This window comes from Chanodichthys erythropterus, chromosome 5 (genome assembly GCF_024489055.1).
Source record: "Chanodichthys erythropterus isolate Z2021 chromosome 5, ASM2448905v1, whole genome shotgun sequence".
Lineage (NCBI taxonomy): Eukaryota > Metazoa > Chordata > Actinopteri > Cypriniformes > Xenocyprididae > Chanodichthys > Chanodichthys erythropterus.
This window is the reverse complement of record NC_090225.1, coordinates 9127557-9154217: the sequence shown is the minus strand read 5'-3', so window position 1 is coordinate 9154217 and position 26661 is coordinate 9127557. Positions and strand designations below refer to the sequence as shown.

General features: G+C 36.8%; 2 protein-coding genes across 5 annotated transcripts in view; one reads left to right on the top strand and one right to left on the bottom strand.

Annotated features, from left to right (window-relative positions):
- The first annotated feature begins 2650 nt into the window (after nucleotides 1-2650).
- Nucleotides 2651-6228, top strand: gins1 (GINS complex subunit 1 (Psf1 homolog)). The gene is made up of 7 exons (XM_067385938.1): nucleotides 2651-2835; nucleotides 2948-3012; nucleotides 3906-4004; nucleotides 4095-4185; nucleotides 4281-4397; nucleotides 5919-5993; nucleotides 6094-6228. Exons 1-7 carry the CDS (start codon nucleotides 2761-2763, stop codon nucleotides 6160-6162), a joined length of 591 nt encoding a protein of 196 aa, XP_067242039.1. The 5' UTR covers nucleotides 2651-2760; the 3' UTR covers nucleotides 6163-6228.
- A 677-nt stretch (nucleotides 6229-6905) lies between these two features.
- The window catches only part of ninl (ninein-like), a 30223-nt gene continuing 10467 nt past the window's right edge, over nucleotides 6906-26661 (bottom strand). For 2 of the 4 annotated variants that reach the window (XM_067385934.1, XM_067385935.1), the window contains 24 exons: nucleotides 25701-25767; nucleotides 25421-25611; nucleotides 25182-25337; nucleotides 21730-21897; nucleotides 21461-21597; nucleotides 19808-19948; nucleotides 19520-19694; nucleotides 18198-18308; nucleotides 18022-18111; nucleotides 16583-16730; nucleotides 16406-16474; nucleotides 16190-16311; nucleotides 15381-15739; nucleotides 11751-13412; nucleotides 11153-11257; nucleotides 10997-11066; nucleotides 10069-10353; nucleotides 9879-9992; nucleotides 9650-9796; nucleotides 9415-9564; nucleotides 9032-9145; nucleotides 8731-8940; nucleotides 7909-8022; nucleotides 6906-7122 (listed from right to left, as the gene is read on the bottom strand). In XM_067385934.1, the coding sequence (XP_067242035.1) occupies nucleotides 6931-7122; nucleotides 7909-8022; nucleotides 8731-8940; nucleotides 9032-9145; nucleotides 9415-9564; nucleotides 9650-9796; nucleotides 9879-9992; nucleotides 10069-10353; nucleotides 10997-11066; nucleotides 11153-11257; nucleotides 11751-13412; nucleotides 15381-15739; nucleotides 16190-16311; nucleotides 16406-16474; nucleotides 16583-16730; nucleotides 18022-18111; nucleotides 18198-18308; nucleotides 19520-19694; nucleotides 19808-19948; nucleotides 21461-21597; nucleotides 21730-21897; nucleotides 25182-25337; nucleotides 25421-25611; nucleotides 25701-25767 (5097 nt within the window). In that variant the 3' untranslated portion in view covers nucleotides 6906-6930. The remainder of the gene's footprint in view (nucleotides 7123-7908; nucleotides 8023-8730; nucleotides 8941-9031; nucleotides 9146-9414; nucleotides 9565-9649; nucleotides 9797-9878; nucleotides 9993-10068; nucleotides 10354-10996; nucleotides 11067-11152; nucleotides 11258-11750; nucleotides 13413-15380; nucleotides 15740-16189; nucleotides 16312-16405; nucleotides 16475-16582; nucleotides 16731-18021; nucleotides 18112-18197; nucleotides 18309-19519; nucleotides 19695-19807; nucleotides 19949-21460; nucleotides 21598-21729; nucleotides 21898-25181; nucleotides 25338-25420; nucleotides 25612-25700; nucleotides 25768-26661) is intronic. The other 2 variants (XM_067385936.1, XM_067385937.1) reach the window with 2 other exon arrangements.

The window sequence follows — 26661 nt, the reverse complement described above, 5'->3', positions numbered from 1 at the left end:
GGGTATACTTCGTTTTGTGTATGTGCCCAGTCGAAGCACTGCCATGCAGAGTATACTTCATTTGACTTGTAGCCTATGCATACGCAGGCGTTCGACGCATGCGCAGTTTTGAGCAATCTCTCGCCACGAGTTACAACCCATGTAAACATATTTGTATTCTTTCATGCTAGAGTTGTACAAATTAAGGTACTTTCCAACCTCTTCACGCAATTTCTTATCTATGTAGGCCTCTATTGTCGCTGTAGCTTGCATGCCTCCGGGTCTGTTCCGTTTATGCAGATTTTCTTTGACTACCTTACGCCCAGGTCACGGTTGCCACCTTATGGATAAACTAATTACTGCAAAAAAAAAAAAAAAAGTAAATAAAAAAAAGTAAATAAAAAAATAAAAATAAATAAATAAATGCGCATATGTACGGAAGAGGATTAGGGCCAAGCAATAATAAAAAAATAAAACCATCTCGAGATTAAAGTTTTTAAATTTCAAGAAAAAAATTGTTAAATTTCAAGAAAAAAGTTGAAATAAAATGTTGATAATAAAATCATTTAATTACGAGAAAAATGTCCTTAAATTTCGAGAAAAAAGTCGAGATAAAATGTTGAGAATAAACTCATTAAATTATGAGAATAAAGTCATTAAATTACGAGAAAAAAGTTGTTAAATTATGAGAGCATATTCGTAATTTAACGAATTTGTTTTCGTAATTAAAAGACTTTTTTTCTCGTAATTTAATGACTTTATTCTCAACATTTTATCTCGACTTTTTTCTCAAAATTTAACAAGTTTTTTTCTCGTAATTTACAGGTTTATTCTCAACATTTTATCTTGACTTTTTTCTTGAAATTTAACGAGTTTTTTCTCATAATTTAACAAGTTTATTATCAATATTTTATCTCGACTTTTTTCTCGAAATTTAACAACATTTTTCTCATAATTTAACAAATTTGTTCTCGTAATTTAACAACTTTTTTCTCGTAATTTAATGACTTTATTCTCAACATTTTATCTCGACTTTTTTTCTCGAAATTTAATGATTTTTTTCTCAAAATTTAACAACTTAATCTCAAGATAGTTTTATTATTTTTTTTTTATTATTGCTTGGCCCTAATCCTCTTCCGTACATATGCGACTTGCGCGTACAACTCAAGTACGCGCGGTTACGAAATTCACGTCACGCGCACTAAAACTATGCCTAAAAACTGAAGTATACTTTGGGCTGAAGTCATAATTATTAGATAAAAAGTCAAAATTATGAAAAGGAGACAGAGGTCCAGTTCACAAAAGGGACACTCCTTTGGGTGTTTGTGAACTGGAGCTCCGTCTCCTGTCTATTCCTTCTTGGAAATTGCATGACGCCACAATATATATTATTAGTTGTTTTTTATACGTACATCAGAATATAATTAATTTTTACTAAAACATTATGGTTCTCCCTAAAACATGGTAAGACCGAATACGTTAATCTACCGCTAAAGAATGGTGTCACCAAACCTGAGGTGTTTAGAGGGATGAATGGGAAACTGTTTGTTTGTGTGTGACCTTTTCACCACTAGATGGCGCGTGTACTTGATTAATCACATTCAGTCATGTTACGAAGTGATAAAAGAATCTGTAATAGAGTGCCCCAGGGATGACGCGTTTTTGTAGGCAAAACCCGGAAGCGAGTTAGCATTTTAGGACTTCCGGTTCCAACGCTGTAAAGTCTATGGGTTTTTGCTAAATCGCCTGAAATAAGGTCTGTGGTTAACAAAGCCTCTAAATACTTTCACGTTTTGATCTATGACATAAAACACACCAGTTATAACCCACTTGTGATTTTTTAAACTTTTACTATGTCTTAAAATCGGCGGTTGCTAACAAATTGCTAAAAGGGACTACTTCCTTTGGCGTGGACTTTAGACGTCATCATGACAAACAGGACATTTGGACAGCATTTCTCATGAAAAAGTGGATAAGTATTAATAACAGCGCAGATCATAATCAGTGAGCATGTTTATAAATAAAGTTGTTTTCTAAATAAAGTTTGAGTACGCTTTGTGACGACGTTGATCTGCGACCATGGTGTGCTGTAGTCCGTGCTGTTAGCCTTTTATATCTGACGACTTTATTTAGGCTTCAAAATCTATAAATTGTGTTAACTTGTAAAGATTATCTCGATAGACAAAACGTGAAAGTGTCATAACCCTTTGTTAAACACAGAGCTTATTTTCTGCGATTTTCCAAAAGTCTATGGGAAAAATTAATAGGCTTTCAGTCGAGGGAACCCGTGCGCCGCTAACTTCCGGGTTGGCATACAAAAATGCGTCATCCCTAGGGCACTCTATAATCAAATACTGTAAAAAAGTAATCCTACAATGTGCTGCACCACTAAGTATCTTAAAATATATATCATAAATCAATATTTATTTTTACGCATATAAAGTAATAATATGATATTGTCTGTTATCAGGTCACAGAAATCAGTTATCAGAAAGTGGCCTAACTGTATTGTATATTCATATGGCATCTTCTTCTTAAAAAGAATCACCGGTTCTTTGAAGTGAACTGTTCGAAAGAACCGATTCTCGGAAATGAGTCGGACTTCCCGTCACTACTCTTATCTGAAAATGTCCCTTTTGGCTCTCCGTAGTAACTTTAAGGACCACGTGATCATAACAACAAAAAAATTACCGCGAAAACTTTTTGTGTATATTGGAAATTTCCTAGCCGAGACTTTATCCCAGATATATTGAAATATTCCTGTAAACAAACAAGTTTATAATGTTCTGCGAAAAAGCAGTCGAGCTTATTAGAGAGCTTCATCGGATGGGCGATGGTCAGCTGCCCGCGTTTAATGTAAGTAAAGCGCTTCCTACAGTAACTCACGTTGAGGAGTTTAATAGAAAACCTGAGTTGCAATAGTTTCATCAAAGTTAAGTCATACCAGTTTATCCTGGATTTTCCACAGGAAGACAGTATTCGGCAAGTCCTGGAGGAAATGAAGGCTCTGTACGAACAGAATCAGAATGATGTGTAAGTCTGTGCTCTGCTCTCACCTTCAATACAACTAAGTTAATGCTTTGTGTGTTTGATTAGTTCGCAGATGGCAGGGGCTGCGGTGGCGTTATTGTTAATTAAAAGCATTAAAAATCGTTTTTATGACATTCAGCCAAAAATAGTTTTATAGTTTTAAAGACCGAGACAAACGTATGTCATACTGAGTCAAAATATTAAAAAAAAGGCAAAATATCACAATTTTTTAAACATTTTATCTTATAATTTCGATTTATATCCTAATTTCAACTTTGTCTCATAATTATGACGTAGTAGTGTCATAATTTTGACTGAAATATTACTAAGTAATTCTAAAATTATTTTAATGTTGACATTGTCATAATTCTGACACACCATATTTTTAACTTATGTCATGACTGACGTTTTATCTCAAAATGGCTCAGTATGTCATAATGTTGACTTTTTCTCATGAATTAGATTTTCTTTATCATCATTTAGATTTCATAATTTGACTTTTTATGTCATTGTTTTTTTATTTCATAATTATGACTGTAATCATTTAGAGTTTGTATATTATAGTTTCTCATAATGACAACTGTCAAAAACCGTTTTTTGTTAAAGTAAAACTGAAATAAAATGAACAGTAGATAACTTAAAAAGCTTAAGAAAATTAGAAAGGTTGCCATTAACTGAAATACAATAAATACAAAAATTACTAAGACTGAAAAAAATTAAAGCTAAATAAAAATATATATAAAAAATAAAATCTAATAAAATGAAAAAGCACATAAAATTGCTAAAACTTAATCAAAACAAAATATAAAATGAAAAGCTAATTCAAAATATTAATAAATACTTGTATGATTTAGTCTAGAATGCCAATTTACTCCATATACAATTTTTTTTTGTAGGAACGAGGCAAAGACAGAGGGCAAGAGCGAGCTGATACCAACCATCAAGTTCCGCCACTGCTGCCTGCTGAGGAACCAGCGCTGTATTGCTGCATACCTGTGAGTGATTCACTGTTTTCCTGTTATCCGTCATCTTTTTCACTCTTGAGACCTTGGCAGGTGTGTTCAAACACATCTTTCTTCCCACAGTTATGATCGCCTCCTTCGAATCCGTGCTCTCAGGTGGGAGTACGGCAGTGTACTGCCCACAACCATTCGGTTTCATATGTGTGCTGAAGAGGTAGGCCTAAATTTCTTCTGTGTAACAAATATTAAATGCCACTTATTTCTTCTTGGTGCATGACCTACATGCTAATTCAAATGCTTATAAATCAGATGGAGTGGTTCAATCAGTATAAAAAGTCCTTGGCAACCTATATGAGATCAATTGGGGGAGAGGAAGGTTTGGACATAACACAGGATATGAAGCCCCCTAAGAGTTTATACATTGAGGTGAGTGCAGTGTTATTTTACTATCACTGACATAATATTATAGTTTCGTCATTTTCATTTTTATTTTTTTTGTATATATTCATATTAAATATGTATGTAGAGCTTTTATTTTATTTCAGTTTTAGTTATTTGAATACAATCAAATTAAAGGGATAGTTCACCCAAAAATGAAAATTTGATGTTTATCTGCTTACCCCCAGCGCATCCAAGATGTAGGTGACTTTGTTTCTTCAGTAGAACACAAATGATGATTTTTAACTGCAACCGCTGCCGTCTGTCAGTGGTATAATGCAAGTCAGCGGGAACTTGGACTATAAGAGTAAATAAAACACGACAGACAAATCCAAATGAAACCCTGCGGCTCGTGACGACACATTGATGTCTTAAGAAACGAAACGATCGGATTGTGTGAGAAACCAAACAGTATTTATATAATTTTTTACCTCTAATACACCACTATGTCCAACTGCATTCATCACTTAATTCGTCAGGTCTGATCGCGCTCTGACAGCGGCAGTGATGTCTCGTGCATATACTTCAATGAGAGCGAGACATCACTGCCGTTGTCAGAGTGCGATCAGACCAAACGAATCGAGTGCTGAACGCAGTTGGACATAGTGGTGTATTAGAGGTAAAAAATGATATAAATACTGTTCGGTTTCTTGCACAAACCGATCGTTTCTTGTCTTAGGACATCAATGTATCGTCACAACCTGCAGGGTTTAATTTGGACTTGTCTAAGCAAGTTTTATTTACTCTTATAGTAGAAGTTCCCATCCACTAGCATTATTTGACTATTAGACAGCAACGGTTGGAGTTAAAAATCATCATTTGTGTTCTACTGAAGAAACAAAGACACCTACATCTTGGATGCTCTGGGGGTGAGCAGATAAACATCACATTTTCATTTTTGGGTGAACTATCCCTTTAAAAGTACACTTTTAGCCCTCTAGCGGTTAAACAAAACTACAAGCCAAAAAAGTTACATAGTGTACCATTAAAATTAGAAATAAATTATTTTATTTCAGTTAAACGATATTTTATGGTTTTAGTTGAATAATAATTTGGGTGAGTGGTCACAGAGATGTAGTCTTCCTACAAATAATGGAAACTGAAAGAAATGTGTTAGTGCTTTTTAATGCACTGGCTCTTGTCTGTTTTAGTATAAAATATATTTGGCTGAATGTTTCACCACAAAATAAAATAAGCTGGAAAATAAAGCCAATTTTGACATTATACTCATGGCAGTTAAGTACAATATACCTCTGAATTCTAATTAATTTCTCATTCTTAAGTATTTATACATTATAGTAGTATTTGTTGTTCTACCTTGTATAAATTACAATTACAGCAGTAAGTATGTGTAATTGTCCTAACATAGGCTTTATTTCCTTTTATAAAAAATAACTTTAGGTTACTTTGTCACAAAATAAAGAGTTTGTGTGTGAGTGAAATTCTCCCATTTATCTAAATGCACATGCACTTTAATTAACACTGATGTATCTTTTCCTTCATATTCAGGTGCGGTGTCTTAAAGACCATGGAGAGTTTGAAATAGATGATGGCACTGTGATTCTGTTGAAGAAAAATAGCCAGGTAACTATATTCTAAAGAGCATGTTTAAATCAGACTATAAGGACTGCTTGTTTGTTTAGTTTATATTGCTTAACGCATTTCACCTTTTGTCTCTTCACAGCACTTCTTACCCAGATGGAAATGTGAGCAGCTTATTCGCCAGGGTGTATTAGAGCATGTCATCTCCTAAGAATAAGCAGTTAATTATGGATACCCGTATCTTTTCTTCATGTAACAATTGAAATGTTATAAAATTACATTTGATTGATCTTATCAGAAAGCAACACATGTACACAGGAAAAACTTTACTTTCTCACATTCTTTACAGTGGGAAAGTACATGATGCATTTACAACACAGTGGTGTCACTTTTATCTCCCAACAGTTAGACAGCTCTTTTAAACAAGGTGTACATCAACTGTAAAACTTAAAATAATTTATATCCAAGTGGACATTAGTGCATCATGATTGAAAATTGTGCAATTACGAGATAGTATTTGTATCAAAACTGTACATTGAGTGAATACTGTGCTTTTGGTTATTGCACCATAGTGGGCATTAAAACTGCAGTAAAAAGAATGCGTCTTATTTTACTATCAAATACTTGTACCCTACATCACAGTGAACAAATAAAGGAATGTGTAATGCTGGCTTTGACAAATAATCAAATCTCTTACTACAAGTCTAATTCATTGGTATTCATTTGCCTCTAAAGAGACTATAAAATATGACCCTAAATTCTCTTTTCCCTTCATCCTCTTTATATTGTTGAAAACAGCATGATTAAATATGATATGCTGTTACCGTAAGACTTTGCATTATTTGTGCTTTCACTTTAACACTAGGATTGTTTACCGCTTTTACAAAAACAATTCGCACCAAAATACGAAAGTGCCCTAGCGGGTGGGACTTGACAGTCCAGTACAACAGGTAAAAGCTCGTAATGGAGTGAAACAAGTCTAAGCTGTAAGCGATGCTGGGGCAATTTTACGTAGCAGTTTATTAAGGGCGATCACTTTCTCCTCCAGCAGGAAAGACTTCTTCTCTGCACTCTTCTGCCTCTGCTCCGTCACCTGAAGAGCCTTCATGAGCTGAGAGTTTTCCACATACAGGTCCTTCAGCAGCAGATCTGACTTGGCATTTTTGGCCAGCTATAGGAGGGAAGTTAGAGAGGTGAATGTCACTATACAAAATATCAAGCTTTGGTACAGTATACTAATATTCTACTCTTGAGTATTTCTGTTTGTAGTATGTATACTGCAGTCTTATGTATGGATGAAATGCAGTTGACCTACATTTGCAAAATCTGCACAAAAGACCAAGCTATACTTCCAGCTACGTTTCCATCCAAAGTTGCAAATTTAACTTCGCAAAATTGGAAAACATTTGAGAATCAAGCACCATTTCCATCTCGTGGTCGAGGACAAATTCATTACTTCCTAAGAAATTGGGGCAAAATATCTATAAAAATGGAAGTTGCTGCAATCAGGGAAGAAACTGTGACTCTTTTTACCTCCATCATAAATGACTTGTGTCTCAGCACCAGAGGCTTCCTCAGCGCTTGATACACAGTGATACGACTATAACGATGGTGTCTTGACATGTCTACAACACAAACCAAACTCTTCCAGGCCTCTAATAAAACTACAGTGTTTGAAAGTCAAACAACATTGTTCGTGGGCACTGAAGACCATAGGCTGGCATTATGCAAATTTGTTACAGACCTATACACATAGGTTCATGTAGGAAGTAAGACTGGAATTCCTGACGACTCGTTTGTTCTTTTGGGATACAAACTCCATTTATTGTGCACTTTGATATTTCAAACTTTGCAGACCGTTAACAAATCACGATAGCTATATTATACAATTCATGAAAGGTAAGATCTAAAAAAGCACAATAGGGGTTTAACTTTAAAGCCTTTTGTTTCTGGTTACCTGTTCTTTTAGCTGGTTAACTTTCTCCTGCAGCATGACACGAGTGTTTTTCAGCTTGGCTTCAACCTCATCCATACGCTCCTCCATACTCGCCATCAATTTCTCGTATTGCTCCTGTTTGATGTAATAGTTTGTAAATAAAAATACTTGGAATATGACGTGAAGAAAATGTAAACGAATAAATGATAAATACAGTAGTGGACGAAAGTGATCCCTGGCTTAGGAAAATTGACATCACCCGTAAATATTAAAAAAAATTAAAAAATGTAGTAATCATATTATGTAGTTGTGCTTCAAGTCAATTGTTTTTGTGATAATGCAACGAAACATGCCAAATTATGCAGACTTTTTTGGGGCCAGACAGTCATACAAAGAAATTACGAACATTCAAAAACAAGAGAACCAATGGAATATTAATAACTTGATTATGTTTTAGTTAATGTATGCTTTTTCCTGTGAGCTTGTAGCTGTAAGTTTGCCATTTTTTGCCAAATAATTTTATAAGATAAATACCTTAACCAAATGTAGTTTTGTTTTTCCTTCACATTTAAAAAATTTCAAAAGATATATAATATTTTCCTCATATTTTGATAGTTTAAAGGGATAGATCACCCAAAAATAAAAAATAATCATCATATTTACTCACCCTCAAGTTGTTCCAAACCTGTAGGACTATCCCTTTGATCGAACTTGTAGGGTCATAAAAAACAAATATCCCCTCCAGACATCACTTTTGGCCACTACTGTATAAGCATATTCATAAGCCCTTGTATGTTTGACTTCCTGTCAGACTGCCTCAAGAATTTGAAAATGTTGATGTACCTGCTGAAGGCCCATCTGAACGCCGGCTTGCTTGGCTTGAGAGCGAAGCAGACCCTCTAAATCCCGTGTCCTGAGCTGCTGCTCGGCCAGCTGAGTTTGCAGATGAGCCAAGTGCTCCCGGGTGCCAGACCCCGCCTGTTCCCTTAGTTCCTGTACCTCACGTGTATGCTGAGCCCGGACCAGCGACAGAGCGCTCTCTGCCCTTAGTGCCTAAACCACAATATCAAACGCACAAAAATGAGACCAAAAACATTCATAAGGAATTCTCAATCAGTGAGAAGACAGAAAATTATCTCCAAACCTGTTGATCTGCCTCATGTTTAGCAGTCTCTAGCTCTGCTTGTTTGTTTCTCAAAGTGTGGCACTCATGTGTCAGTCTCTGAAGTTCCAGCTCCTGAGTCTGCAGCTGAGCCACCTAAAAAATAATCCAGCTTATCAGAGTGATTTCTGAAGGGTCATGTGACACCGAAGACTGGAGTAATGATGCTGAAAATTCAGTTACATTTTAAAACGCGTTTGTGTCCAGGGAAGCCAAACGGTAATGAGCTTTCACTTCTGAGACACATACGCTGTGTCTGAAATCGCCCCCATAGTATATGCGTTCCAAATAGTGCACTAAAACATTATGTTGGATACAGCTGATTGCAAATCCACTGCAAAAGCAATTTGTTCTTCCTGACTCACTTTGTTTAGAAGCTCCTCGTTCTGTACTCGCAAGCTCTTGCACTCCTTCTGCAGAACACTGACTGCCGTCTCCTCCTGAAGCCTGTGGGTCTGATGTAAATGCTCCTTCTCTTTATGCAGCTGATGTATGGTGTTCTCAAGCTCCTGGACCTTGTGTTATACAACAATATTTATGAGTTTATTATTATTGAATGAACCCATAAGTATAAAGATGTATATAAAGATCATTGTTCACCTTGTCCTGACACTGTTGCAGCATCTTTTGATGTGTGGCTGCTTCCTGGATCTGAACATCCTTTTCTTGCCACAGAGTTAAGATCTGGGAGTTGAGCTGCTCTATCTGGGTTTCCGAGTTACGAAGTGATTCCTGAAGCTTTTCCAGCTACAACAAACACAAAGCTAATTTTAGCATAAACATGTCCAGTAACAAAAAAGTGCTTTGAGAAAAAGCCTCAGCCTCTCACCTTCTGGTCTCTGTCTGTCATTTCCTTCAACAAAAGGTCCTTGTCTTGCTCTAGTGCTTGGTTTTTCAGTGTCTGATTAGTCAATGCAGACTCAACCACCGTTAAATGCTGGAGCTGAAAAATAACAGCAGTTTTAGTGATTCCTGCTGACTTTGAGATCATTTATTAATACATAAAAACTAAATCATACCGTCTCCTTGGCAGTTTTTAGCTCCCTCTCTAGAAGCTCCTTCTCTTTCTGCCACTGTTCCTGGAGCTTTAGTTTGACGCTCTCCTGCTGCTGTAGGGTTTCCTGCAGCTGTCTGTAGGACGCAGCTGCCTCATCGTTCTCCTGACACACCTGTGCTAGCCTGTCAGTCAGCGTCTGCACCGCTCTCTGATCAGTACACAGTTGGGAACTTAGTTCAGCGTTCTCACTGCTAAGCTGAAGGTTTCTCGCACTGAGATCGAGCACCTCCTCTCGACATTTGGAATTCTATGTTGGAGAAAAAAAAAATTGCTAGGAGCAGAAAATATAATGGTTTGCAATCATTCAGTTTTCACAATGTGACATTTACAAATGAAAAGGCATATTTAACAAAAGAGACAACTGCCTAGCAAACATGCCCTTTTGGGGCCCATAGTTCATTCTGGTTCTCAAATCTGATTGGCTGAGTGTCTTTTCCAGCCATTAAATATTCTACCAGTATCTCCACTGAAAGTTTCACCATTTGCATCACTCCGCTTGCAGCATTGCTCACAGCGAGTATCATAGCAGATGAGCAAACCCACCATAATTTTACAAATACTACTGTTGTTGTGTCACAGAATGTAGTTTTAAGAGTCTTTTAGGCGAGAATGTAGTTATTTAGACCTCAAATATGCAACTTCTACATAAACAGAGCCTATTTGACAATTTGACAACAAGCGGCCATTTAGCGCTCACGTACCCGCCGAGAACAGCTTTATCTCGGCCAATCATGTGCACTGATTAATATTTCACAATAAGACTAGGAATGTGTATTAAGAATGGGGTCAGAAGTCAGCATGAAATGCTGGGTGACCAAGAACCATGCTACCCTTAAATCAACATTATCAATATTTTCCCCAAGCAATCTTGGGATTGATGCCAATCTTGCCTCTTTTCGTAGCCTCTCCTCATCTTCTCGATTTTTCATATATTCTCTGTCCATCTCTTCAAGTTTCCTCCTTAAATAAAATAAGTAAAATTAGTTTTTGCTAAATAAAATGGCAAAATTAAGTGTAGTTAATTGACAAGTAGATGAATTCATTACCTCTTTTTGTCAACCTCTTCCTCCAATGATTTGACATCCTGCTGTAAGACAGCAAGCCTGTCTTTCAGTGCACCGTTTTCAGACATGACCTCATCAAGTTGAGCCCTAGAATTGGAAACCAAAATATAGAGATCAGCTCTCCATTACAATCTTACCAGCCACTGTTTTCTGTACTAAGCTTCCTAAAAGTGCAACGTAATTTCAGGAGTTTTTGTAGCAAGATTCTCAAACAAAAAGCATAAGTTTAGGGCAGCAAACACAAATACTTAATATTAATACAATTAACAGGATGCAAGAACACATTTTAAATCAGAATACATACAGTAACTTATTAAGAGTGAGTTTGCATGCATGTCAGTGACACGATCATTCAGTTAGTGAGATGCAGCATGAGGTCTGAAAAATCAAAGCGAATATCTACGGTTAATCATATCTCATTCTGTGAAACATTCAGTCAAACATTCTTGGACAGACACAAAAGTAGTGAGCGGTCAATTCTTGGCATCCGTACGGGAGAATCGACGATTGGATCAATGCAGCAATTGTTAGTCTTTTGGTTCTGTTTCGACTGTCATCTACCGGCTGGAGAACCACAAACCTGTGGGGATTGGCTGAGTCCATCTCCAGTTCTAAAGCCATGACAAGTCCCTCCATCTCCAGAAGCTGTTCTTTCATATGGCACTTCTCGCTTTCAAAAGCCTCCTCCATTTGCAGAAGCTCTGCTTGGGAGTCCATCAGCGATTGCTGTAGTTGGTTGGTGGTATTGTCGGCCTCCTCTCTCAGAGAGCACAGCTCTCGCTCTTTGTCCTCCAACTGGTTGGTCAAAAGTTGAACCTGACCAGAGAGATGAGTGACGTTCTTAAACAGATTCATCTTCAGCTGAACCTCATTCCAGAGCAAATCCATCTCTTCGGCTTTGGCTTCAAGTTGACGATTGAGTTCCAGCATTTGATTGTCTTTGCTTTGCAGTTCTAGTGCAAGTTTATCTGCGTTCTCATTGAGTTTGGTAGATTCGGCCTCCATTTCAACAATCTGAGACGAAAGCTGGTCTGCAAGTTGCCGGTAGCTAGAGTTCTCTTGTTCAAGACGCCTCATTTCTTCTTGCTCCAAGTTCAGGCGGGCTTGGAGCTGTTCAACCTTACCCTGCTCCACACAAAGAAAGCCTTGAAGATTTTGCTCCATTGTGTGCATTTGATCCCACTCCTCAGAAAGACTATTAACCTGTGTTTGTAGCTGTTTGAGAACCTCGCATTGACCCCTGAGCTCCTCTAAGAGTCGATCCCGCTCCATCTCCACAGCATTTAGCTCAAAAGCCTGTCTTGTAAGATCATCATCTCTGGTTTTCAATGACTCATGTGTTTTGGCCAACTGTTCTTGAAGCTCCTCAAGCTCTTTCTCTTGTTCTCTCAACTGCATTTGCTGTTCACCGAATGCAGTAGATAGATGACTACTACTTCCCTGCATTTTCTCAATCTCCTTCTGCCAGGCCTCTGATTTGGTCCTCCAGTTCTCTAACTCTTTTGTCAACTCAGAAATTTTGTCAAGAAGCTCTTGTTCCGACTCTTTTTGTTTTGCAAGTTTCTCCTTTAGATCTTGAATACTTCTGTCCATTTCTTTCTGTATTTGCTCCTTTTGCTTCAGAAGTTCTTCCTTCTTTTCTCGCTCAGTTTTAAGCTTTTGCTCTAGCTGAGAGAGCTTATTGCAAAGCTTTTGTTCCTTCTCATTTCTAATTTCCATTTCCTTCTCTTTGGCATGAAGTTCTGAGGTCAAACGCTGAACGAGGGCATCTTGAGCTTTCATGGAATTGGTGTTGTCTTCCAGCTGAACACACATCTCTTCCAGCTTATCTTCTAGCTGTCTTTGTAGTATGAGCAACTCCTCCTCAGCCCTGGATGAGAGTTCTACCTGAGCTTCCATGAAGTGGATGTGTTCTCCTAGCTTCCTGATTTCTTCCTGGTGTTCCTCCTCCAGTTTCTTTCTTTCCTGTGCCACCCTGCTGCAGATCAGAGCTTGCTCTTCACTCCAGCGCTCGGTGCTGAGGAGACGCTCCCTGTGTGCCTCCTGTTCCAGCTCCTGCGCTCTTGTCTCCCACGCACCAACTTCTCTGCGATGCTGCTCAGATTGCTCCTGCAGACGGCTGCGCTCGAGGTTCAGCTGACAGAGCAGGCTACGCTGAGCATCGCTGTGTTGTGCCTTCATGTGCAATAACTGCTGCTCTGCCTTCTCCCTGGGACACAGCAACATGCTAATATGTCTATGTCTAAATTCATGGCAATGTCATGACACCAAGGGAGAAAAAAAAAAAATTCTACTTTTTCCACTAAAAGCCATGTTGGTTTAGAGGTTGAACAACATACAGTAAAACAATTCAAGATGTCATTTTTGTACACAGGACAGTGTCTTGAATGAAGGTCTATATGAAACATATTACGCATTACGTTTTAATCACATATTAGGTTCCACTGAAAATGCACATAAAATAAATTGTAAGTGGGTGAATCTCACCAAACCTGTCAAGAACATTCATATTTCAAACTAAAAAGGAAAAATTATTATAAATAAAATTATATTATATTATATTATATTATATTATATTATATTATATTATATTATATTATATATATATATAAAAACAACAACAACAACAAAGGAAGCCTATTTTTAGAACCATTGCAATTTTTTTATTTACTAACAATTAATTTTAGAACCATCAAATTTTTGGGTAACACTTTACAATAAAGTTTCCTTTGTTAACATTATTCAAATACATTAGTCAACAAACTAACAATAAACAATACTTCTACAGCATTTATTAATCTTAGTTAATGTTAATGTATTTGAAAATGTTGAGATTAAGATAGAAAGTTGTATCTGTTAACATTAATGCACTGTGAACTAACATGAACATTTTTATTAACTATAGTTAATAAATGCTGTAAGAATGTATTGCTCATTGTTTAGTTTATGTTGGTTAAAGCATTAACTAATGTTAACAAATGAGACCTTATTGTAAAATGTTACCAATTTTATAGTTATGCAAATTTCTATGCCAACTTCTCATTGCTAAATTCAGATTATTTTCAGTGGTGAATCTCATTAAATTCTTATTTTAATTCTTAAATATTTATATCTTTAAATCTTATCTTATTTTTAACATTATCATAATCACGGTTATTAAATTTTATTGAAATCATACAACAAAAATATATCCATCTATAAATGTATGACTAGCTTTACAATCAAAATATATATTCTTCACATTACAGTAACAAGAAAGATATTTTTGCATTACAGAAATGAAAATGGAAGCTGACAGATGATTGATACATTTTATGAGCTGTTATAAATCAAATAAATAATGGTCACAACACAAAAAAGTAATGGTCTTAAAATAGGCAACATTTTCTAATTGCGTTTAACATCCGAACGTTTTGCTCATTAATAAGGCTGCATTTTAATTCACCTTAATTGGGTACATATTTACACAGCATTTTGAAAAAATATTATATATAATAATTGTAATGTATAATGTAGATATGCTCGATGATGGTGGTCCTCGGTTTTTTTCGAAGTGAACTAATTTGTTTTTTGCAGTCAAGCTTCATGTCAAACTATTTTCTTTTCACTTCTGGGACTGTTCGATTAACAGATGAAACTCCATGAACAGCATCTGTAATATGTTGCCAAGCTTCCTTTTTTTTAGGACCTGCCAAAAAACGCCACTATGTACACTTGAAAATAAAATGTGGCGTTTTGAATGAACTTCTGATAATAAAACTTCAATTTCTGCATCTGAGAAATTTATCTTTTTCATTCGCTTTTAAGACATGTTGAAATCCTTCGTTTGGTGTCATAATATGATGCCCATATATAGTTGTCAGTTGGATTTAATGGGCGGGATTTATGGTAATTGAGAATGAGCGTGCACGCGCATCCCATTTACGACTGATTGGAATTCATTAACACACACACATTTCACCATCACATCTGACGTTTACGAAGTATTTGTGAATCAGGAGAAGAGTTTTCGGGAAGGTCTCTTTACGCGCAAATCACTCACATATTTACTCGTATATTTACGAATGTTTCATGAATGAGACCCAAAGAGTCTTAAAGACTGACAATCATTCGTCTTCTAGCTCTGTCCTTTTTCGAATATATACTTCTAAATGTCTACAATATATGAGCTGCAGCAAATCCTTTACCAGACCATTTGAGTAACACTTACCTAACAAGCAGCACTTCCTGGTCCATCTTGAGCTTGAGTTCTGCCTCTAGCTGATCTTTCTCCGAGGTGAGGCGCAGCACGATGTTACTGATCTCACGAGCGTAGTTCTGCTCCAGTTCTGCCTGTTCCCGTTGAATTCTCCGTTCTTGCTCTGGACCCCACACTCCTCCAGCAGTCTTACCCCTCATCTCTGCTTCCAGCTTTTCAACAGCCTGACGCATTTGCTCTGCACGCTCCTCCGCCTGAGCCTTCAGGTCCTCCAACTCACTGATCTCCATCTTAAAGCCCTGCGAGATGTCCTTCCTTTCAACCTCCATATTCTGCCGCATCAGCTCCATACTGCGCTCGTAGAAATTCACCTGTGGAAACAAGGAAGACTATAAATCACTTTCTCTATAACATGTTAACTGTCAGTGTCCTATTGCCTTTTTTCTCTATTACCTATTTTAGTAATCATCATAACTTGGGTGTCATTCAAAAGCTTAAACACTAAAAAATTTGAAAACCAAATTGTGATAAACTTATTTTCTAGCAATTTTAGACCATTTTGTAAAAAAATAAAAATAATAATAATTAAATTATATATTTTATAACTTGCCCTTCACTTCCACTGTATTCATTTTCCTACTAAGGAAGTCAATGGTGCCCCAGATCTAATTGGTTACAAACATTATTCAAAATATCTTCCTTTGTGTTCAGCAGAAGAAAAAAAAATTATACAGGTTTGGAACAACTTAAGGGTGAGTAAATGACAATATTTTCATTTTTGGGTGAACTATCCCTTTAATATTTCCATGCCATGTCCGTACCTTAGTCTCCAATTGGATCTTCAAATCCTGAACCTCTTGCTCATATCTCTCTTTCATCTGCTCCATGGCCAGTTCTGTCTCGATGCTCACAGAGGGAGCCAAACTCTCCAAGGAACCCAGGACTGAAGAGACACACCATTGCGAGGCAAACCATGACCCATGTGTGATGGATATTTCATAGAGAAAGGTTAACTTTTCTTTTATATATTCCCTCACCATTCTTGTCAGTGACTTGGAGCTTTTTTCTGACCTGAGGAGATGTACCTTTCTTCATTTCAGGATCATCTGTAGAACAAAATAGATAGGAAGAGCCATTTCATTCAGTAGTTTACAATAGAGGTTAAGCTCTATAGCATGAAAGATGTGCGAGATCTAGATGTTTGTTAAATTCACCAGAATCTGATTCAGTGGTTAACGCTCTTCGGCTTGACCAGTCATGACCAGACAGGCTGTCCCTGGATCGTCTGGATCTTCTTCCTGAGCCTTGAGACTTCAACAACTCCAGCTCTGAGCGTAACTCGTCATTCCTGTCTTGCAACTCCTGTTATTTAGTGGGGCGGAGACACAGAGTCATTTGCACAAGTAAAACTTTTTTTTTTTTTTTTGGCATTTCTTGAAACTTAAAAAAAACAAAACAAAAAAAACAAAAAAAAACAAACACACACCAAAAGATATTGTAATGCAGAGATGAAATCTGTTGTTCTTTACAAGCATCACCAAATGAAACTGCAAAAATTACAAATGGCTTACTTATAGTTGCTAATATATACATATATATATACACATATACATACACACACACACACACACACACTACATGTACTATTGTATATAAAGCACACACACACAAAAAAAAAAAAATGCTATTTTCTTCAGGCAATACACCTAATGTGAATATGGTCAAATATATTCTTAAATGATTATAAAAAATATTTTACATATTAAAAACTTGATAAAGGGTACAAAAATAAATTATACTTTAAATAGCAACATTCCATTGTTTATGTTTTGCAATTCTATTATAGTATTGTTCTTAAAAACATTGGATAAAGCCAGGTTCAAAATTCTTGTTTCATTTTGTTGACATATTAAAGATTTTATAGAGAACATTTGGGCTCTCTTTTTATTGCTCCATGAGTCAAAGAATACCATGAACAGCCAGAGAAATAAATAAAATAATAAATAACTTTTCAGTTTTTTTGGAATAAAATGCTGTATAAAATCAAACAAATGAAATGAATAAACCTTCAGAAAATAAATAGTGATAAAACTGTAAAGTTAAAGTGCTACCGAAGTGGACATTTCGGTCTCTGCTCAGGAGAAAAAGAAAAAGAAAAAAAAAAAAAAAAAAAAAAAAATTGAGAAAAAAAAGAATTGTATTTTAATTGAAATCTACAGGCACAAATAGATATGCAATAAAAAATAAAAGAAACACTTGAATGAGTGTATTTTGGATGTTTTCTTTCCACTAATCAGAAACCCATGAAAAGACAAATAGCCCAAATCTCAAAATTGACCAGTGCAGGAAAATAATGGGCAAGGTCTGTACTTTGTTGCGGTGCTCCGAAGAATATTTGTGCATTAGTATAAATTTGCTAGTTTATCCAATGGTTCATAGGTTATTACCTACAAAAGAGCAAAAAGTCACAAGAGCAAAAAGTAATAACACACCACTCCTCACAATTAAAGGCGTCATTTACAGCACCATGGATTATAGGATAGCTAGCATAATGGCCAAGAAAGTACACTTAAATACAAAGCACAATGACAAGGCTGACCTCACCATTCACTCCAGACAAAATATCCACAAACACACACAGGAACGCTCATACCCTGCATTGCTGCTCGTACTCCTTAAAGATCTCTGAGAAGTGCTCCTCTTGATTCAGCAGTCCTGTGCCATTTGAATCAAGGCCACCATACTGTTCAATAAAACAAGCATTGATCAATTATCATTACTGTTCTTAAAGAATAATATGATCTTCAGCAAATTAAAAAGACATCTCACCTTGTCCTGCAGCAGATGCTCTAGATCCTTCTCTAGTTTAGAGATGGTGCTCTCTGCTTCCGACAGCTTCTCCTTCAGAAGGCTGACCTCCTCCTCCAAACGACTGTTCTCCTGTAACACACAGCTAGAGTTATTGAACCTGACACCGCACTGACATGCTCAAAGAAACACACACCTCTAACCATGACAGATCACCTCTTCATTGAGTCGTGTTCTGTAGCTAAGAACAGGATCATCAAGGGAATTAAAGGAGGGATGGTAAGGGAATTGTAATACAATACAAATACTCCTCGAATACTGTTATAGTTTATTTAAATATTTCAATATAATTTCCCAACTTGGATGTTCAGTTGCAAAATACAACATTTTTGGATGTATATCTTGGTGAAAAAGACTTTGTTCCTGCACATTTTTCATTTGTTTATATGTTATCTTTATGAAAAAAATACTATAATAGGATTACAAACCAGAATCAAGGAAAAGTGTTTTTTTTTTTTTTTATAAATCAAGTTAATTTTTAAATATGTAAAATAAATTGACATTATTGCAGCAATGTTGTTTTATTTTCTACTTTACAGTGAGTTTAGCACTGGTATGGGAGTGCCTACACACCCCCTTAACCATGGTAAAATCAGTGTAAAGCATGGCCAAAAATACAGTAATTCTGATTGAGTGCTAAAGAAAAAATTATCAATATACACTACTGGTCAATTTTGGAAGCATTACCATTTTTTATGTTTTTGAACAAAGTCTCTTATGCTCATTAAGGCTGCATTTATTTCATAATAAATACAGCATATTAGAATGATTGCTGAAGGATCATGTGACACTGAAGACTGGAGTAATGATGCTGAAAATTCAGCTTGCATGATCACAATCTTGCATCACAGAAATAAATTATATTTTAAAGTATATTAAAATAGAAAACCATAATTTGAAATTGTAATACTATTTCACAATCTTATTGTTTTTTTCTGTATTTATCATGAAATAAATGCAGCCTTGATGAGCATAAGAGACTTGTAATATTTCAAAACTTTTGAAAGTAGTGTAGAAAACTGCTTAATATTTTTGTAAAACAGTGATACATTTTTTCAGGATTCTTTGATAAATAGAAAGTACAGAATTTATTTGAAACATTTTTGTAACAGTGTAAATGTTACTTTTGATTAATTGAATGCATCCTTGCTGAACAAAATACCTACATTAATCTTTTGAACGATAGTTTTAAATGGATTTTAAATGCAACAACCAAACAGAATACTGCTAAATAATAATAAATAAATAATAATAATAATAAATATATTCACATCAGTGGTTACCTTAGCAGCAGTGCAAATGTCCTCCTGAAGGCTAACATCCTGAGCTCTAAGTAGTTCTAGCTCCTCCCGCAGTCTCTCCCGCTCATTCTCTACCTGCTCTAGAAGCACCTCGCTTTCATACTCAGATTCGCTCCTCAGTGCCGTAAGTTTATCCCGGAACTCCTGCTCCAGACCCCTGCATCAAAAAAAAACAAACAAACAAACAAACAAAAAAAAAAACACTTTAGAGCTCTTGCATGTCTCTTCATCAGATGTGATTATATATTGACTAGACGAAAGCAACCGTACTTGATTTTAGACTCATTGAGAGACTCCATGGTCTCATGACGATCATCCACCTCTCTGACTAGCTGTAAGTTGCGGCGGTCAGCCAGTTCCAGGTCCGCCTTGACTTTATCCCTCTCCTGGCAGGCCTGGTCTGCCAGGACTCTATAGAGATGGAACACAAATCACACTATGAGATGATCATTCATTCTGATGCATCATTTGTCACAAGTAACACCTGTTAAGCATGCAAAGACATTTGGAGAACAAAGTAAAGCCACTTCACACTTTGCCTGGTCCCAACCAGAGTTTGACTGCCCCCCTCCCCCTGCCCCCACTGGATTGTGTTCACATTATATTACTTGAGTCCAAACCTCGGTGTGTTTGCATCAAAGCAGCAGCTGTTTACCCGCTGCATGGTAACAACGATGCAGGAGAAGGTGCCAAAATTCATAGCGTTTCTCACCTCTCTTATATTTTGGTTTTTGAACCTTTGGTGTGGTTTTCAAAGCATCAGCACATAATGGCACTTGTGTCTATCTGCTGCAAATGTTCTAAAGGTGCAGGAGTCGGTCATGCTTGTCAGCAAAGTGAGTAAGAACACAAAAACACACAGTTTTATATAAGCATATGTCATCAATTGTGGTTCACTTCCGCGATGTAGTACAATTTTGTTCAACATATCAACAGGAAGCATATCAGAGTTCACATGAACCATATCCCAGACCACTCTTATTAAGCGGACTCGGGTACGGTTGATGGGTGCGCACCGGAGTTCATTTGGAAAACAGCATTCACATTATAACGAAACGAAGTCTGACTTCATTCGAACACGGGTGCACACCAAAAGTGCTAGTGTGAACGCATACAACATAAAGAATACTGCTGAACACAGTAACATTATATGTCCTCCAGGTGGAGACAAAAACTAAACAGAACAGATATTCAGGTGAATCTCATGAAGATGCATTTTATTCCAAATAATTGAAAAAAAAAAAAAGTATTATTAAGTATTATTAAGTATAAAAAGAGAGAAGTATTAAGATTTCTGCATTATGACATTATTTTCAGGACAATTCAAGATAATTTTACTTCCAAAATTTTAATTACAGAAATACCCTATTCTCCTCACTCAGTTACAATAAAATCATTAATAAATGTTAAAATATTACTACATCATGGTAACATGTACTTTTAATTAGAATGTTTAATTTAAAAAACAAACAAACAAAACAAAAAAAAAACAGCTTTTTATAATAATATGCTATAAAATATGCATTGGGACATTATTTTCATAACAATTTAAGCTAATTTGACTCCCGCAATTTTCATTAGTGAAATACCCTATTCTCATTTCTCTGTTTACAATAAAATGATTAAAAAATATATGTTAAAATATTACTACATGATGGTAACTTCTTTAAATTAGAATGTTAATTTAAAAGTTAAAAATTAAAACACTGCAAAACCAGGTTTTTAAAAGGAATACAGTAAAATGACCTTAAAGTATCATCATTAAAAAGGAGTCAATACTACACATTAATAAGAAATGGTAAAATTGTCCTGAAAATGTTACAATGCTAAATAAATACATGCATAGGTTTTCAGGTAAAATGAGATTTGGACGTTTCAACAGGTTGAGAGAGTAAATACAGATCTGCGGTGAATAACACTCACTGCAAGTAGTTTATCTCATTCTTGTAGGAGACCAGAGCAGCCTGATGGATGCCATTTCCACTGACCAGTAACTCATTGTCCAGGGCCAGAGTGAGTTCAGCCAGGCACAGTCGCTCCTCCAGAGAGAAGTCCAAAGTCTGTATGCAGGTTCAGAATGAAAAACAATTCATGCCATGGTTTACAGAGAAAAATGCTCACAGAAGATTATTCAGCAGGTTATGGTTTGTCAGTGTTTAATTAATGCAATTAACATCCAAGTAATCCATTACCTGTAGAATATCCCTGCTGTTGTGGATGCCCTCCTCCGTCCAGAGGGCGATGACTTTATCTGGGCTTGTGCATCCTGATCCATCATCCAGTCGGCTCAGCAGCCTCTGACCCACCGTAGCTGACAGTAAAGAAGGGGAAGTGGAACGCACCAAACGTTCCTCGAGGGCCTGAGAGAGCAGCGGGAACGACATGAGAGGAAAAAAGACAAAGTGATCCAGCAATGTTCGGTATTCAACTGCGAGGAAAACTGCTGAAAGGGATAAAAAAAAAATAACGCTCTCACAGTCCCACCACACAATGCACAATGCTGTCCTTGACATGCCAGAGCTAGAGCCTCAATCACGAACAAAATTATTTCACTGACCACTAATAAACGTCCTTCTGGTGTCGTAACCCTTAAGCTGGCTTAGCCTCATTTTAGCTCCAGCAACCGCCAAATATTCATGCAACTCGGCATTTGTTGTCAAGCACTGATCACTGAAGCTGCTTTTCTCCTTAAAGGAAGCCTGATCTTTTAAATCCTAAATTTTATTAACCAACAAATCTATCATCAGAATATGTGCCTAGCTTGAGTTAAGATACTGTTTTAAATATTTTTGCTGGTTGTGCTTCCAGTAAAATCACCTCAGAAAGGTCATCACAAAAGGACCCCAAACTGTCTTTACATTCCCATGTAAAAACTTGACATGCAGGTATGAGGCCTGTTGTGCAGTACATCTCCTCAGCATTGAGTCTGGCCATTGCACAGCAACAGATTATTTGTGCTTTCCCAGAAACAAGAGAGCAAAAACAGGAGGCTCCACCTTCCCAATTAAGTTAATTGATTCCAGCCAGTGCAGCCCTCAGTAACTTGGCTTGATGTTGGAGTTCTGAAATGAATCCTATTTGACAGTCAGGAAATCATTTAGCTCCATCTTTTGTTTGTCTGCTGAAAAAGCCATGGTAAAATGAATAGAGGCTTTTGATTCTTTTAACAATTTTTTTTTTCTTCACTTTTTCTAATCAACAAGTGAGAAGAAAATTGGCAGAAACACAAGATTTCTGTACGTTATCTGTAACGTGAACCTGCCAGTCTGGCATGCATTAAAAAACATTAAGCATTCCATGCATAACAACATATGATCAAATGCATGTTACTGGGGGGAGACAATTACTCATCAATTGCAGCAAAAATCATTTTTCAGCAGCACACCAAAAAACAAAACAGAAACTAGCCACTGACTTGTAATATATACTAAATATAATTAAATATTTAATATATAGTATATTAATTTTTTCAGGAAAAGCATTTGCAAAATACCAAAATATTATAGGGTTAGTTTACCCCAAAATGAAAATTCTGTCACTAAGACTCACCCTCATGTCATTCCAAACCCGTAAGGAACACAAATTAAGATATTTTTGATGAAATCCAAGAGCTCTCTGACTTGTCCATTAGACAGTTTAATTACCACTGTCAAGGCCCAGAAAGGTACTAAAGACATCGTTAAAATAGTCTACGTGACTTCAGTGGTGCAACCTTAATTTTATGAAGTGACTAGAATACTTTCTGTGACCAAAAATAACAACTTTATTCAACAGTTTCTTCTCTACCCTGTCAGTTTCCTATGCTGTTGACAGTGAATGCAGTGCAGCGCTTCCGTGTTTGTGTTCGAAGGCCAATAATGAGTCACCGTTATGATGTAGAACACAGAAGTGTTCACTAAGTGAACAACATAGGAGACTGTGTTGGGGATAAACAGTTTAGGACCCTTGAAACCAGATATGTTGAATAAAGGCCCAGGGCCCTATTTTAACAATCTAAACGCAAAGTGTAAAGCACACAGCGCAGGTGCACTCAAGGCATGTCCAAATCCACTTTTGCTATTTTAACGACGGAAAAACGGTCCGTGCGCCGGGGCGCATTTTTTAAATGGGTTGTCCCTATTCTCTTAATGAGTAATGGGTGTAACGTTCAATAAACCAATCAGAGTGTCATCTCCCATTCCCTTTAAGAGCGAGATGGTGGATTGATATTTACATGGCGGAATTTATTGGCGATGAGTCAGTTAATATATATGTGTGTGTATTGGCACGACTGTTCAATTAATTAGCCAATTTCGTTCATCATTATAAGTAGTAATAGGCTGAATTGAAAATAGGTAGCCTAATTCTAATACACCCAATGACTATTCATCATTACATTTTTATATTTATGTAGCCTACACAATAATATTCTTTTACACTGTAATCCTTTTGTTTTTAATATTTGGCATGTTTGTGTGATGCGCATCCCTGTGTGTAATAAGCAAAGTCAACGCGCACTGTGGACGCGCCCAGAGGCGCAGTTTCTACCAACACGCTCTAACAAAAAATACTGCGCCATTGACTTTAGACATTAGAACAGGTTTCAGTTGGTCTATGGCGCAGTCTATTTTCAGCTCCTTAAAATAGCAATGCGCCAGCAATGCGCCAGCAATACGCCTGAACACACCTCTTTTTTGGACCAGCACGCCCATGGGCGCACTAACTGGCGCAAATGCAGTTACTAATTTAAGGACGTGGCGCTGAAAACGCAAACGGCGCCGGACGCAAACACACTTGCGCTGCGCCTTGCGTCGCATTGCGCCGGGTGTATTATAGGGCCCCCAGAGTCAAAGTTTAAAAAAAAATAAATAAAAGAAAAATTTATTGAAGAAAAGTTTGCAGTTTCATCAGCAGAAGCCAGCTTCAAGTCTCACAAGGAGTATGTAGGCCGCTCTGCGTATATTCACATTTTCACAACAATTATACTCAAACAGAGTCAACCAACAACGTCATTACTTCAGGTTAGATGATTCTGATTGGCTAAGAAAAATAGACAAGATTAGAAATTTTCCACATATGGACAGATAGTAAGAAGCATATTTCCCTTCGTCACGGTGATGACGAGGGGGACCCTGGATTTAGGTACGGGATGTCCTTTTGGGGTCATGACGTGGCGTCTGCTGGTCTCAAGCAGAATGCCAGTTGTCCCGTACAAAGGGACCAGCACAAAACACTTAGCGCACATACACGGATACATGATTCACAGTTTCTTCAAGGTTAAAGTTGATCTGAGCTCTGCTCTGAGCAGGAAATTTTACCAAAACATACTGATAACATGTTCTTTTCTCTCAGTGAGAGGTACAGAGGAAAATAGATCATTTAACATGACAGAATTTAACTAACCCTTTAAAGGGTTAGTTAAAGAATTTAACTAACCCTTTAAATAAGCACATTATATTATTTACATACTACCGTTATGATTTTAAGAAACAATCACATATAACTGCTTCTTTCATACATTCACTTCATTTGCAGAGAAAACACTGTAGCTCGCTACACTCTTGCATACTGGTGTCAGCGTTTGCAGCAGATTGTTTGGCAAAGCTACAGTATGTTTGTTTTTGGATACAATCTACTTTCACCATGACCTTGATTTGATCCTGACCTTTGAGATGGAGCGCTGTGGTTTGGGCCGGGCGGGGGTGGAGGTAGAGATGGGTGTAACGTGATGCTGTTGTGTGAACAGACCGCTCTGGAACTCACTGAGACTGACTCTCCCGTCCTGATCCTTGTCTAGTTTCCTGAAAAGAGCGTCTAACTCCTGTACACAGACAAACAGATACGGTGTTTAGTGACTAATTTCGTTACTAATCATTCCATGTACAGAATGTTACATGACCGTACCTCAGACTGTAAGCCCTTGAGACCGATGTGGTCACAGACGAGCAACAGCTCCTCACGGTTAAGTGATCCTCCGGCTCCGACCCCTAGCTCCTCCCATACTGCTCTCACCTGTCCATCTGTCACTTCCTGCTGAGGGTTGGATGAGTGCTGAGGACTTCCTGTGCCCTCTAGATTCCAGAGCTTCAACTGACCTTGGGTATACGTACAGTAAATCAGATAGAATTACATTCAAGTGCTAATTTGCATATAAAACTGCTTTAAAAGTTACACAATATAGTACCTTGTGCCACAAAATAGTGGTGTGTGGACTCCTTGTTGCTTCCTGTGTCCTCATCTGATTTGAGACTCTGTAAATAAATAATTGACAGTGTCACCATGAAATCAAAATGGACTTGTTGTTTTAAATGGAATATAGTGGGATTTATTATAAATGATCCATGCACATCATTATTTTTTTAATTCATGTGCCCTCATAATCTGTAATCAAAAGGGTGAGAAAACCTGTCACTCACATGACATCACAGCAAACCACACCCATCCAACCATACAATCAATATCCGATGGACAAATTATCCAATGCCACATTGTTTCATGTTCGAGAAGCCATTTCCCTTGAGAAGAAAAGACTATAACAACTTCCTTTTCATGCCAACTTTAACATCTTACTGCATAGTATATACTGTATACTGCACACAATTTTTTTTTAAATAGCATGTAAATGCATTTTTGTAAATATTTTTTTAATTAAGGAGGTCTATAATGATTTTAAATGCCTCACTGCTTTTGTCATGTGATCTCATAATATTGTATGTCTATTTCAGTGTGTGACTGTTTTGTATTTTAATCAATTTTCATGTAAAATGTTTAGTCAAATAATTATCAATAAAATGTTTTAACTAAGGATGACATTATTTTAGTCACTAGGGCTGGGTGATTTATCCCCCTAGGGCCTAGGTCTTCCAGGTATTCCATACATATACTATACATACACTATGTATTATAATAGTATGCTATTCTGAACATCTCAATTGTACACATTGACCATAATTCAAGAAGCATTTCTTGATTTGAGGTTTTAACTCTTGACTGAAGTGCTGTTGAGTGAGCAGATGGAGAAAGTGTAGCTGAATGTATGGTCCAGTGATCACAAGAAACACAATACAATCATCATAAGGCATTCCATCCCAGCAGTCATTACTTCTGCAACGCTGAACGGGAACAACTAGCAGACTTAGGACACA